General features: G+C 34.2%; 1 protein-coding gene across 5 annotated transcripts in view; it reads right to left on the bottom strand.

Moving 5' to 3' along the window:
• The window catches only part of TRAK2 (trafficking kinesin protein 2), a 68276-nt gene that overhangs the window by 45083 nt on the left and 7933 nt on the right, over positions 1 to 15260 (bottom strand). For 2 of the 5 annotated variants that reach the window (XM_031958331.1, XM_031958330.1), the window contains 2 exons: positions 11357 to 11415; positions 883 to 1198 (listed from right to left, as the gene is read on the bottom strand). In XM_031958331.1, coding sequence (XP_031814191.1) covers positions 883 to 973 — 91 coding nt within the window. In that variant the 5' untranslated portion in view covers positions 974 to 1198; positions 11357 to 11415. The remainder of the gene's footprint in view (positions 1 to 882; positions 1199 to 11356; positions 11416 to 15260) is intronic. The other 3 variants (XM_031958333.1, XM_031958332.1, XM_031958334.1) reach the window with 2 other exon arrangements.

The raw sequence follows: 15260 nt of genomic DNA, 5'->3' as shown, positions 1-15260 counted from the left end.
AAAATGGAGTAATCATTTCCTAAAAACTGATGAGTGGCAGTATAGCACAATAAATGAAGAGAAAGTCTTGGGTTCTAGCCCCATATCTGACACATCGCCCAGGCATCTCACTTAACTCCTCAGTGTCCCAGGCTACTCTTTATGACTTTATGTTGCAGAGAAGATGTAAACTGGACCTGTGAATTTCCTCAAAGAGACTTCCCTACACCAATGAGATCACAAGTAGAGATACCCCACCTCTATCCCATGGCAAGATAAATAACAATCATGGTTGGGACTATAAAGTTTTCCCTATTTCTTTGGTTCTGGGGATATGGATTTGGGAGCTAATGACTCCTTCTTCATCCTTAATCTAGTATTCCTTTGGAGAATAAAACAAAACATATTCTAAGCCTATGGCAAAGGATAATCTCTAACTCAAGCAAAACTATTAAACTGATAAGAATGTAAGCTGCACACACCAAAGCTTAAATTAATATGAAAATGTAATAAAAAAATATTAAACACAACTTGCATTTTATTCTTGCCATATTTTGACTATCAAATTTCATTTATTCTCTTCATTCAACCAACAAAGGCTAATATTATCAAAGAGATGAATAGTTCACATTAAAAACAAAATAAAACAAACAAAAAAAAAACTCCAGTCCATCCTTAAGGGTTAATTGTTACACAGTTTTTTCACTGAAATGTATATTTTAATGGAATTTGATCCATAACTGTACATAGCTCATTGTAAGTGCTTTATAATAATTAACAAATGCCACATTTGTTTAAAAGTGATACTGTTTCTTGGCCATTTTCTTCTGATTTGTGTAACTGAATAGTATGGTAAAGTTTTAGCCATTAAGATATAGCTAGAATTTAAACCTATCAACTCACCTGTGATGCTCTCTGAGTCTCTATGATTGCAACTCATGAGGTTTTCTTCATGTGTCAGTGAATCAGAGGTGGCATTCCAAGGCAGCGTCATCCACTCCTTTCCTTTTTTGTGTTGGTAGAGAATGACAACTTCGATTTGAGTCGGGGAAGAAAGCCATCAAACCATTCAGGAAAGAAAGTATTCTAGTGACCTTACCTCCCCACCACAGGTCAGATCACAACTTTTAAAAAGCTGGATACTTCTAAATGGTCAAATGTTACTTCTGTTGCATTTTACATGGTGTCACGAGGCTCTATCTCTCAGGCCAGCCATCACCTAAAACCAAACATATGTTAAAGGTATCATTTGTAAAATAAATGGATCGTCTCACTTTAACTTGGCAAGTCAGATCAAACCAATAGGCTGGTTGGGTGAATAAGAAGAAGTCAATCTCACTCTAGTGAAGCTGGACCATGTTAAAATATAATTGGGAAATGTTTAACAATAAAATACAACATAGATGATATTAATTTGTATTTTTTAAATTCGATATGCTGTCTGTAGCATATTGCTTTTTTTGATATCATTCTGATATCATTGCTATAGAATAAATCTGCCTATCTCAATAGTCGATCAAGAAACATAGGAAAATAGTGTAGGGAATTTTTCTTGCCTAGTAGGAAGGACTATTATTTTGTTTATCTCAACCAGTTCTCCCTTTCAGCATTAATGATATTACTGTTAAACAACATTGGATAGGATAACCATATATGAGGTAAGCCTATAAATTAAAAAAAAAAACACATCACAAGATAGCAACATAGCTTAACAGGTGAACAGTAAAGGTATCCTGGGAAAGTTGCATTTTAACTGGGTCTTGTTGAATTAAGGTAGAAGAAAGGTGGTTCTAAACAGATAAAATGGCATTAACATTGGCACTGAAGGAAAATACAATGTTTTGGAACTTCTAGTTGATCAGAGTGAATATAATTTAGGTTATATACTATGAAAAAAAAGGCTGGAGTGGCAGGCTGGGGTCAGATTGTAAAATGCCAGGATAAGGAGTCTCACTTTATACAGAATTTTAAACACGGAAAAAATATGATTTTTAAAAAGTACTTTCCAAAGATTAGTTTGTTATTAATTTTTAATTTTTTAAAATTAAGTATATATCTGATATTCCCCAATTGATAAATGGGCACAGGATCTGAAAAGAGAGTTTTCAGATAAAGAAATCAAAGCTATCTATACTCAGGGAAAAAAAAAAAATGTCCTAAATCACAACTGATTAGAGAAAAGCAATTAAAACAATTCTGAGACATCATCCTATACATATCAGACATGACAAATGTTGGAGGAAATGAGGGAAAAACAGACACCTAATGAAGTGCTAGTGGACAAGTATGCTGATCCAATCATTCTGGAGAACAATTTGGAACTATGTACAATCGGCTGTAAAATTATGCATACTTTTTGATTCAACACTATTAGAAGACCTGGATTCAAAATGGATTTTTTTTAAAAGGGGAAAAAGATATATTTAAACAAAAATATTTATAGCAGCTATTTTTGTAGTAGCAAAGAGTTGGAAATTGAAGAATTGTGCATCAAGAAGAAGAGCTGAATACATTGTGGGATATGACTAATATATGTGACATGTAATATATAATGTGGTATATGACTAACACACTATTGTGCTATAAGAAATGACAAGAAAGCTAATTTTAGAAAAACCTGGCAAGATTTACACAAATTGATGCAAAATAAAGGGATCAGAACCAAGAGAACATTGTACACAGTAAAACAACACTGTACAATAATCAACTGTGAATGACTTAGTTATTCTAAGTAATACAATGATTCAACACAATTCCAAAGGACTACTGATGAAAAATGCTATCCATTTCAGAGAAAGAACTGATGGAGTCTGAATGTAGATAGAATACTATTTTTCATTTTATTTTTTCCCTCTCTGTCTTCTTCACAACATGATTAACACAGAAATGCTTTGCATGGTTGCACATATATAATCTAAAACAAATTGCTAACTGTCTCAGAGAGGGAAAGATTGAGGGGGAGGGGAAGAAAATTTAGAACTCAATTTTTTAAAAGGAATGTTAAAAGTTGTGCTTATATATAACTGGACAAAAATAAGAATTACTTAAAAATTTTCTAAAAAATTAAATATCAATCCAAGAGAATTTGTTCAGGAAACAGAGAGACCTCTGATGTCACTAGAAAGATAACGGATAGCTTAAAAAAAAAAAAAAAAAAAAAAAAAAAAAAACTTCTTTACTATTTTAACCCTTCTTTTTTCTACCCAGAAGAATTATACTCTGACTGGGAATCCAGAAGGGAAGTAAAAATCTCACTCATCTCGTACAACAGATTACTTAGCTATCCTAAATGAATCCAGGCCATGTGGCCTGATGAACTATGTCCCAGAATATGAGGACAACTTCCAAATTTCAGTTTAATAACTGACAAGTATCCTGTCCAGTGTCACAGGAAAAAGTTGAATTCCTTCACTGTCTCCAGAGGGAGCTCCCTGTGAAACAAATAAGAATGTGATTTTCTAGTATCTGTTGGACTGAGTCCCATAAAGAAAGGTGACGAGACAACACATAAGCTACAATTTCCCCACCAATGATATAAACACAAAGAAGTAATTTTAGGGACTACAGAGAGTGATGGACCTCAAATTGGCAGGCTTGAGTCTCATACTTGCTACTTGTCCTGGCTTTCATACTTGCTATCCCTGTGACTAAGGATAAATCTCAACTCTTAAGTCTCAATTTTCTCATTTACTGGGTGTTGAAGTTGACAGCTTCGTGTCTAGAATCAGGATCCAAGTTCAAATTGACCTCGGATACTTAACTAGGCATATGACCCTGGATAAATCTCAATCTCTGCCTGTCTGAGTTTCCTCTTCTATAAAATGGAGATGATAATAGCACCTAATTGCCAGGGTGGTTGTGAAGGTAAAAATAACATACAAAGCTCTTTAAAGTGCTGTGTAAATGCTGTTTTTAGTACTAGTTATCTCACAGGATTGTGGTGAAGAAAGTGTTGATGATATAATGCTCTGGAAGAGGTGGGATAGACTGGATCAAGAGCATGAAGAAAGAGTTAGAAGGGAGATGGGAGTACATATTAATTCAATAAATAGGTATCGTGCCTGGTGCTGGAGATGATACAAAGACAAAAGTCAAAGAATTCTTGATCTTGTAAGACATATGCCAATGGAGATGGATAGAATATAATATTTACGTGTATAAATAGAAAGGAATTGCAAGAGGGAGGGAGCATTCTTTTGACACAAGTAAGGTCAAGATTCACATAAATTTTATGAAGAGTATGTAGTGACAAGTATATATATAGGAAAGATCAGACAACATGAACTGGAAAATCTTAATATGGTCAAAAGAAAAGAGGTAATTTTTTAGGAGGAAGGAAAATTAAGCTGGGCCTGAGAGACTTGAACAGAGAAAATTGACACAAGTATTACTTGTCTCCTAACATGTATGCAACCTAAAGTTTTTATATGACAGAAGTCACCATTGGCAGAACTTGCCTACTGGGACATACAGGATTCACAGTCCTTTTTGTGACTCTGACGACTATTTACAGCTAAGTGTATATTAAATGGCCCGCTGAGAATTGTCTCCATATCTCAATTCAGGCTAGTGCTCTAAGGAAGTGACCTAAGCAGACCTTCCCCATCTCCTACCACCCACCCATCCCAAGCCAAAAAAGGAACTTAGCTTTATGGCTAGGTTGTACCTAGAGGATTATCATCTCAGGAAAGAAGAAAAAAAGAATTGATAAACTGTAACCTAATTTCTCTCTAGTTCTCCCAGAGACAATAGCTCCCCAGATCAGTCTTTGCCTTTATTTCTAAATGCATGAATTCAGTGATTGATATGAAAAGTAACTGAAACTGCTTTGTAAATCCTAAGAACAAACCCCAAATGTAGGGAGTAATGAAGCTCCAGTACTAAGGAAGCACTAGGAATGCTTACTAAATGTAACTGATCCAGAGCTTTCAGATAAATCTGTGCGGACCTAAATTTTCTAAATTAGTTCTCAAAGGGCTTAGGAATTTTATCATAACTTAGCTCATTTACTCAAAAAGAGCTCTTATTATAGATCCAGGTGGTTCCTCATAGCAATCAGTCCAAAGTACATCTATTATATACAAAGGAATACATTCAGTAAAAACAAAACAAATCTATATTATGCAAATACCATTCATAACGAACCTCTCAGAAATCTGAATTCTAATTTATTTATTGCCAAAGAAAACAGCAATTAAATGGAAAAAAATACTTTATTTAAAATTCCAGATTTATGCTTTCATACTTTCCAAATTACAGATGGACTTAAATTAAATAAGTTAGAAACTTGCTTTCATTCATTCAAACAATATTTATTAAGTAAATACTAAGCATAAGCCTGTGGAGGCTCTGAAGGAGGTTATCACTATTCAGCAGCAACAACACAAAATTAGGCCTGTGGTTGATGAGACCAGTATTTTGTATAAGTGTAAGACAGACATAGTTCTTGCCCTTAAAGAAAGATTACAATGGAATTAAATGGGTTTTTGTAGGCTGGCTCAAGAATCTAGCCAACATTTGCAACCCTTCCATTGGGCAAATGCTTTCTTACTTCTCAAAGGCTGACATAGGCCAGAATTTAGAATTGGAGAACCAGGGTTCAGATTCTGCCTCTTCCAATTATTACTTGTGTGATTTGGGCCAAGTCATTAGCCTTTCTGGACTTCAGTTCTGTATTTATAAAATGAAAGGCTGAAACCAGATAATCACAGAAGTACCTTCCAACTCAAAATCTATTTTATAATAGGATCACAGAATTTCTAATGCAACAATTTAAACTGGAGGACATGCAGGTTAATTTCTTCTGGAACAATAGAAATATTTTTTAAAAAGTTTTTTATAAACACAAATCTTCTAAAACATCCTTTAAAAAATAATCATCATCAACTCTGCTAAAAATTCATTTTCTGGAAATTATCTTGTGAAATACATAGTTCTTGTGAAATACATAATGTAAATATTATCCTTTATGGATAATGAAACAAGCTAAGAGAGTTTATGTAAATCATTCAAGCTCACACAGCTAGTAAGAGCTAAAGGGCTGAAACTTAGATCTTTTCAAGGCTAGTATTCTTTACTTTATTCCTGATTGCCTTTTTAAAGCAAGAAGGAGAAAAAAGACAAAAGTCAAAGCAGAGAAGGGAAGATTTGAAAATCTCAAAATAAAATTTAGAAACATATTTCTACAGATCTTTACTTAAAAAATTTAGCTATTTATAAATGCACTAGAAACATTTTAGATAGTCCATAAATTTAAAAAAACATTTTTTTAAAAATTAAGTTATTAATTTTCCATCATGGGACTTATTTTTCAGTGACAAAAACATTCATCTTTTTTTGATCTTTGTGATTTAATTGACAGAAAAAGAGAAGCCTCCACTAACAATAGGTATTGCTACAAAAGGGACCTTAGACGTCAGCTAATCTAATCATGTCGTTCATATTACAAAGGAGAAAACTGACACACCAGGGTTAAGTGACTTAACCTATGTTACCTAAGTAAAACAAGGCAAAGCTGGAATTTCTGCCCAGATATTCTTAGACCAAATCCAGCAATCTTTGTACCACATCAATGTATTTCTCACAGAATCTTGTTTGAGTCCATTCACAATTCTAAGTATGTGAAACCGATTTAAATTACATTTATTTGGAGTTTCCAAGTTTCACAATTCCCATCAAGAAGTTATAGTAAGCCAGTATTTTCACAGGGTAATACTCTGGATATGCCCCAAAGGTTTTAGAATGTAAACTAATTTATAAAACTGTTTGGAGGAGGACTGTGGAAGATTATAAGCAGTATCATTTCATAAAATAACTTAAAACCTGAAGGAAAACCCAGTTTACAAAAAAAAAATTGGTTCATCTTGAGGTACTTAAGGATGAATTGGGAAAGACAAAAAAGCAGACAGAAAAAACTTACAAAGATTTTTATAACAAACATATGTTTACCATCAAAAACAAGGGAATCACTACATATAGTTTCTAACAACACAGTCTTAAAACACAGAATCACTCAATCAATAAACATTTGTTAAGCACCTTTTATATGCCAGAAACAGTGATAAGGCTGATGACCCAATAAAGCAGAAAGCATGCAAACAAATATATATGAAGCCAACTATAATAGAAGAGAAATAGGAAAAAATTAATTTAACAGAATTAAAAGAGATTGGGAAAGGTTTCCTGTGAAAGGCAAGATTTTAGTTGGGATTTAAGAAAGCCAGGGAAGGCAAAGGGTGGTGGGCCCAAGCAGACAGCAACATGTTATAAATAAGAAATGACAAAGGAGAAGCAGTGTAAACAACAACTTCAAAGAAATGTATGATTAAAATGAGATGGTCACTTTGTAGTAATGACAGATGAATGATGTTCAAGTAATCCATTAGTATCCTTACAAGGACAAAAGAACTAGAGGGAGGTTTGAAGTAGAAAGAGCATGGTCATACATTGCAAAGGAAAAGTCATGAATAATAAGCTATGTGATCTGCATTGCTGGAATAGTTACATGGATGAATCCACAGATAGAGTACCAAAGTAATTAGCTATGCCAAACTGATAATTTCTCCCTGCATTAAAAAAAAAAATTAATTTGGTACATAAAAGTCTACCCTGTTACACTGAACAGGAAGGAAATGCTGCCATTAGCTAGAAGTTTTTTTGATTCTGTTTTGCTTTTTTTGTCAGATGTGTGATTTCTTCAAAATAGAAACCTCTACCTACTTAGCTTAAGTGGCCAAGAACAATTAAGTGGCACAGTGGATAATCTGCAGGGCCTGGAGGCAGGAAGACTTCTCTTGCTGAGTTCAAATCTGGCCACAAACACTTATTAGCTGTGTGATTCTGAGCAAGTTACGGAATCCTGTTTGCCTCTGTTTCCTAATCTGTAAAATGAGCTAGAAAAGACAAACCACTTCAATATCTTTTGCCAAGAAAACCTCAAATGGATCATGGGAGAGTCAGACTTGACTGAAAAAAGCCATAATAACAACTGTATAATACTTTTATCACTGAACATACAATTGGCAAGCATACCACCTTGTAGTCTTAAAGAGCTGCATGAAGATTTAAGAGATGGTTACTATTTGGAAGAGACAGGAGTTAAATCCAGATCTTCCTATATCTTTTATCCACCATGGCAGGTTGTTTCTTAGCAAGTTTAAGTTGTGGTAAAAATCTGCTGTGGGAAATTATCCCAAAAAAGCACAGTGCAAATACTTATGACAATGACCATTATCAATTTTCTTCATTTCAGGTAGCTTCCAAAAAAGACTGCCTCAGCTTGATCCAAACCCTTAGCCCAGGAGACATCTATTAAAAGTATTAAAGTGTAGTAGTGTCTGTATCCAGAAAAAATAACTAAGGAGAGTGAATGTAGTAAATCAGCCAGCACATGTTATGTTCACTTCTTTTTTCTGGTTTTCTTTTTTTATCCCTCCCATGGATTTTCCCTTGTGCTCTGATTTTTCTCTCCCAACAAGATTTATAAATCAACACATGTTATATTCACTTCTTTTTTCTGTTGTTTTTTTTTAAATCTCTCCCATGATTTTTCCATTTTGCTCTGATTTTCTTTCCCAACATGATTCATAAAGCAATGTGTGTTAAAAATAAAATTTAAAAAATAAAGTGTGGCTGTTTAAGTATCACTGATTTAATGTCTATATAGAATAAATCTCTTAATTTTAATCTATCTCAACTCTGTTATCTTGTATTTGTTTAAATCAATGTTCACCCACATAATCTAGAAAATGGACTTGTGAAAGGACCATCGGTACTTACTCCTTAATGAAAACCTGAAAGTTTGGGAGGAAAATAAAAAGTTCTTTCAAAATGTTTGTTAGCCCAAAAAATCAGAAGATTTCAGGGGAAATAAATATTTTGCCTAAGATTTGCCTAGGGTTTCCAGCTATAATCACAAGCCCAAATCAACATTTAATCCGTCTTGGAAGTTTCTGAGTCCAACTTGCCCATTTTACAAAAGAGGAAAGTTGAAATGCAGAGAGAAAGGAGAGTGCATTGCCTCGGGACGCAGCTTCCACAGCATCTTGAGGGTCAAGTCCCACACCCTCACCAAGATACCAATCTGTTGAAATAACGACTCAGTTTGGGTATTGCCTTGGGTTTACAAAGCTCTTTACGTTTATCGTGTCATTTGAGTCTTATAATAATCGATTTCATAAGATAAGTACTCAAGATAAATCCTTTCCAATTAGTAGAATGTTCACTGAAAGAGCTGTTTTTTCTTTGATAGACTTGAATTATTCACTCTTTCAAGCAAGCACTTTGCTACTTTTCATTTAAAGCAATCAACCAAGCTTGTAGGATTTGGTTAGGAAAACTTTGGAATCCAATAGCATTTGGGAGAAAATAAAATGAGGTGGGCTAGTAATTTCTTTATTCAGAGTAAGGCTTAAGTCAAACCACCATGGCATAACAGTGAAGGAAATAGCAGAGCTAATCACATAAACAGTTTTAGCCCAGCCATGGAATTAAAGGATCACTCTGTCACCATGGGTATCTAAATATAGTTTTAAGCATGTGAGTCCCTAGGTTGCTGGGCTCTCTAGAAGCCTAAAAAAAAGACTCTCCATTCACTTCCCTCTAACATCTAATCTTGGCAGAAGTTGTTTCATCAAGGAGGGTGAAGCCCGGGCAGCCTCACTGTAGCCCCCAATGAGCTGTTGTTGTACTTAATGCTGCACAGACAAAAGTGTGAGCTAAAGCTTTTAGCCAAGCACTCCTGGGCTTCAGGGTTCCTTTCCCTCCCTTGAGGGCTTTAGCTGGAGGAGCATATACGCCCTAGGAATATGCCAGACAAGCTTATTGCCGCATAATGAGGTTCTAGATTTAAACTAAAAGCAAATCATTTAAGACCTTTAAATCAGTTGTGTGGTACAGCAGTTGTGGGTAGGCTTGCAATGACTTTTCAGCACTTTCTCAAATGCAATTTCCGAGCAGGGCTGATCCTTCCCAAAGCAGATGTACTTGCCATCACTCTGCCAGCATGAGAGGTTATGGTAGGAGCTTTATTCCTTGTACTGGCAGAGTTGGGAAGAACTCCTTCTGAGAGGAAAGCTTAGTAGACATTTTAGTTTAGTAGAACTTTAATAATCACCAATAATAACATTAGCTAAATAAACACAAGTGAACGTTTCACTCTGAAACACCTCTTTTTTTCCATTTCCTTTCTCCTTTGATATAGTCATCAAATGCCACAACAAAACCAACTATTATCATGAATGGTTTTGATTGCAAATGTAACAAATAAAAGGAAGCATTTAAGAACTGCTTTGAGGGTTACTAATGTCTTACTAATATTGTTTCATTTGACCCCCACAACAACCTGGAGAAGTGGGTTGTATTATTACCTTCATTTTACAGAAGAGGAAACTGAGGCAGGCAAAGATTAAGTGACTAGCTCAGTAGTACAATAAGACAGGATTTGAACTCAAGTCTTCCTGACTCCGAGTGAAAGCATTTTATTCACTGAGTCCCTGAATCTGATTATAAGGAAGTTCCTAGGCTTAGAGTGCTTATTTGTTCATTGTTTCCATTACAAAGTAATGAATGGGGCAGCTAACTGGAGCCATAGTGCATGGAGTGCCTGGTCTGGAGTCAGAAGACTCATCATCTTGAGTTCAAATTTGAACTCAAAACACTCTCTTAGTTCTGTGAGCATGGGCAAGTTACGTAACCCTATTTCTCTGTAAAATGAGCTGGAGAAGGAAATGGCAATCACACCAGTATCTTTGCCAAGAAAACCCCCGATGGGGTCATGAAGAGGCAGACACAACAGAAAAATGACTTAATAACAACACAGTAAACATCTGGAAGGTGATTAATAAATGTTAAATAGATTGAATTGATCTGAAGACAGCCTTCCTTGGGTAGAAATTATTATTTGGATCCTTATTCATTTTTATAAATGCAATAGATTTTTTAGTTTAAACAATAATTTTTCTTGACAAGCTTCTGCTGTCCAAAATGGTTCTGAAGAAGTGCCAATGGTAGATGTTCACTTCACTTTACTCAAAACTCTCACTTAAAACTAACCTAAGATATACACAAGCAAAAAGGAAACATTTTCAAGGAATCAGATATACACCGATTCATTATGCACATGCAATCCCTTTTAAATAGAAGTTGGTTGTCTAGTGCTTAGAACATATGACCCCAAAGGATGAAGATGATCCACAGAAAGAAGGGCTGCCAGATTGGCCCCCAAACATTCATTGAACATCCAGTGTACTTGAAGTACCATACATATGCCAGGAAAAATAGAAGAAAATGTGGTTGCAATGCTCATAAGGAAGGGCAGGATGACTTGAAGCCCAATTCTGGAGGCCAGGGACCTGGATTCAGATCTCAGTTCACTTACTATTTATTGGTGTGATCACGGTCATGTCAGTTAACTTCTCAGAGCCTCACTTTCCTCATCTGTAAAATGGGAATAATACTTCTATTACTTAAATCATAGGTTTGTTGGGAGAAAAAAGATTTGTAAAACTTAGAGCTCTTTGTAAATATGAATTGTTATTAACAATAATAAAAAGTAATTTCTTTTTTGGGTCTTATCTTGAATGTAAATACTTAATCATAGATGAAGAATTTTGTAGGAAACCAGAAAAAGCAAGAAGGGAAGAATATACATATATATTAGACACAGATCACATTAACAGCAGAAACAGATGGGGAACAGTGGGTAATAGGAGGGGTAAGTAGCAGACTCACTTAACAGTACAGGGAAGAACAATTAAGAGCTTTGGGGAGGGAGTAAGGACAACAGGAGAGTCAGTCTTTTAGTGCCAGTAGCCCCTCTAATGTAACATTTCCTAAATTCATTCAGAAACAAAATCCTTTCTGACTTGAATATATTTATGGAATCCCAAGTGGTGATGGGTAGGAGACAGGAGGTACATCTAGGGGTTTGAGGTACTACATCAGATAAAAACGAATTTGGGAAACTATGAAGAAATTAATTAAGCAAATTTGTTTCATGGTGACAGATAGTATTCCCAACTATTCTATTATCTTACAGAATCCTAAGATTAGGTTCCTAAGAGAAAAGAAATTTTGCTTTAAAGACATAAATATATCATAATGAAAGTACATTAGCTGTAGGCCAGCTATTTTGCTAAAAACTGCATTTTAAGCCAAGAAAGAATAGATATGGTTAGAGAAGCAGGCTTTAGAATTTAGAAAACTAGGATGATTCAATTCCATCTCTGCCACACAGTGACAGATGTGCTAGGCAAATCACTTAAACTCTCAGTAATCCTCCCTCCCCCCACCAGGAAACTCTCTGAGACAATCAATGGCAGAACTGCAGATTTACTTTGACAATGGAAATTCACTAAAAGCTCATGGATCCACCCAAAACAAAAGTCACAGTTCACGAGAAAGAAGACAATTATTAGGCAAGCACTAGATAAAAATATAATCCAAAAGATGATTGGAAATGGGGGAAGGAGGTAAGGAAGGAAGGAAAAGAAAACAGAAAAGGAAACAAGCATTTATTAAGCATGAATGGGTCAGGCACTGTGCTAAATTCTTTATCAATATTATTTCACACACAGCTCTGGAAATTGGGTACCATTAAGATGCCCATTTTATTGTTAAAGAAATAGGTAAAGAGTGAGGAATAGAAAATGACACCTACGTTATGAGCCTGAGAAAAAGGAAGGACAGAAATATCCTAGAGAATAGGGAGTTAGGAAGGCTTTGGGATTGAATCAGAGAGGATCAAACTCTCCCATAGACAAAGGCAATATTTATCCAAATATCTTAGTCTTCTCTAAGCAGGAGATATTAAGCAAAAAGCCTTCGAGGAACAAATTGGCAAGTTATATTTCAGATTCTTATAGCAAACTGAAATAAAAGCTCAATAGTAAAAATATGTTTGAAGCAATTAGTCTCTAATATACATACATTTCTGGAACTGCAAAATGGAAACCACCAGCACAAAAGTAGCTTAACATATTATTAGAGGATAAATCCTATATAACCCTAGGCAGCTATCACTTTCTCAACATCAAAAAGGAGAAATAAGATTGATGAATAGTTTTGGATATATGGTAACCATATTAAATACAGTAATACTTTTGGAACAAATAATGGGAGGTTGAAAATAGGTAGATGCCTCTGGATTTGTGGGATATAATTCAATGCGGTTTATTTATAAATAAAGCCTAAGAAATCAATCAACTAATAACCAATTATTGGGACTTACAAAGAAAAAGCAAGAACAGTCTTTTGTTGCCCTTAAGAAGCTTACATTCTAACAGGCCACAGAATTCTCTCTAAGGCACTTTACCTCTCTATCCATAATAAATGAGTCCATTGAATTAGATGACTTAAAAGATCTTTTTTTTCCCTTCTGTTAATTCAAGATAAGATTTTAATAAAATGATGGTTCTGGAATTAAACCTATGAAATATGTATTATATTAGAAAAAATAAAAACTTATGAATATATAATCAACTTATCTTCACCAAAGATGACCAAAGATGATGGTGACTTATTGTCACCAAAAACTATTTAAGTACTTTCAAACTTAAATTGTGTAGTGTGGTATCTTGCACATATTTTCAGACTTCAATGTACTGATCTTTTTCTTTTTTGTTTTTAAAAATACTATTTGTTATATGAAAAGGTTTTCTGGAAGAGGAAAGATAGAGATATGGGAAAAAATCATTGTGTGAAAAAACAAAAGCCATCAATAAAAACTTATTTTAAAAGAAAAAAAAAAGTCTTTTCTGTGCAATTCTTTTAATGGAATGATGGTTTTAAAAATAGCCATAGTGCTTCAGATTTCACAACTGGAAAGTGTCAAACTAAATATAGAGACAAATGTTTGTCATTATTTTGTATTTTGATTTTAAGATGTTTCAGTCATTTGCAATTCAGTGGTAGAGAGGGTAAAATGAGGCAGAATTCAAGTTCAAGAACATTATAATTTTAAAATGTGGCCCCAAACTGTACTCTTTATCAACAATTTTTCTCTAAGACATGAGTCACAACTACACAGGAAATTTCCAATAAGTCTTTTAAGAACTGAATTAACATTCATTGATATTTATCATGTACATTCTATGAATCCAAACAACCCCAATCACTATATAATGGCCAAATAAAAATAATTTATTATAAGACTCCAAATCCTTGTATAAAATATAATAAAGAACCCATAAATAGTCCAAATTTTTAAAAAATCCTGTGATTTAGAGTGCTCTTCATTATCTCAAAAGTCTATTGTAAAGCATGAATCATAATTTTTAAAAAAGTGATCAAAATGTGAAGTACTATCAAACTATATATTTCCCACACTTTAAATGATTTGGGAAATTTTAAGTGCGCTGCTTTTCCATCCCACCTTTCTCCAAGTGGTTTTTCTACTCATTGTTTCATTTCAAGGTTGCTATTAGCTTGGAATAAGATGGAAATAAAAAACTGCTCTTTGGCTGTGGAAACTAAATCACATGATTGTTAGCAGAAGGAAATAAGAGCTAACATAAACCAACAACTCCAGTGTCAGTCACAAAGGCAAAGACAACTGTATCAAATTCACATGATAATCCTTAACTGATTTCTCAGGAGGGAGGAGGCAACTTGGCTCAAACACTTTACTTGAAACTATTATTTTAAGACAGTAAGTTCTTCATTACAAATAGAATCTCTGTACAAAAACTAAGAAGGTATGAATTGTTTCTCTTTAGTTTTCATTCTATTATGCCTGGTGTATTATCATAATTTAAAAATTATTATTTCCAAATTTGCTTAATTAGAAAAAATAAAAACCAAGAAATTAAATTATAGGTAGAGGGCAGCACTCAAATATTTATTATGTAATATTTTTAACTGAGCATGTGCAGTAAACTATACATGGGTAATCCCTGTCTTGAGAGGCCTTTCCTCTGAGAAGTCCCCCCATCCTCCGACCCACCTCAAATATATATATATATTCCAAGACCTGATTACTAACAAAACATGGAAAGTCAAAAAAAATTTTTTTGGCCTTATAAACCCAGACTTTTGTAAAGGATAAGGAAAGAAGAGTTGAACAAGGATTGATCCTTGTGAAGATACACTCTCCTTTCCTTCCATATTTACAATATTTTCCAAAGTATTTTTATTTCTTTCAATGGGGTAAAAAATCCTTCAAGTCTTTATCTTATAAAGCAGCAGATTTCTGGAGACACTAAAACATAACTCTGATATATTTTTAGAATTAGACAAAATAATTCTTTAAAACATCTGCAAATATTTTACCATATGCTGATATG

The sequence above is a fragment of the Sarcophilus harrisii genome, chromosome 3, assembly GCF_902635505.1.
Source record: "Sarcophilus harrisii chromosome 3, mSarHar1.11, whole genome shotgun sequence".
Lineage (NCBI taxonomy): Eukaryota > Metazoa > Chordata > Mammalia > Dasyuromorphia > Dasyuridae > Sarcophilus > Sarcophilus harrisii.
The sequence above is the reverse complement of the archived record's forward strand: the minus strand, read 5'-3'. Positions and strand labels throughout refer to the sequence as shown.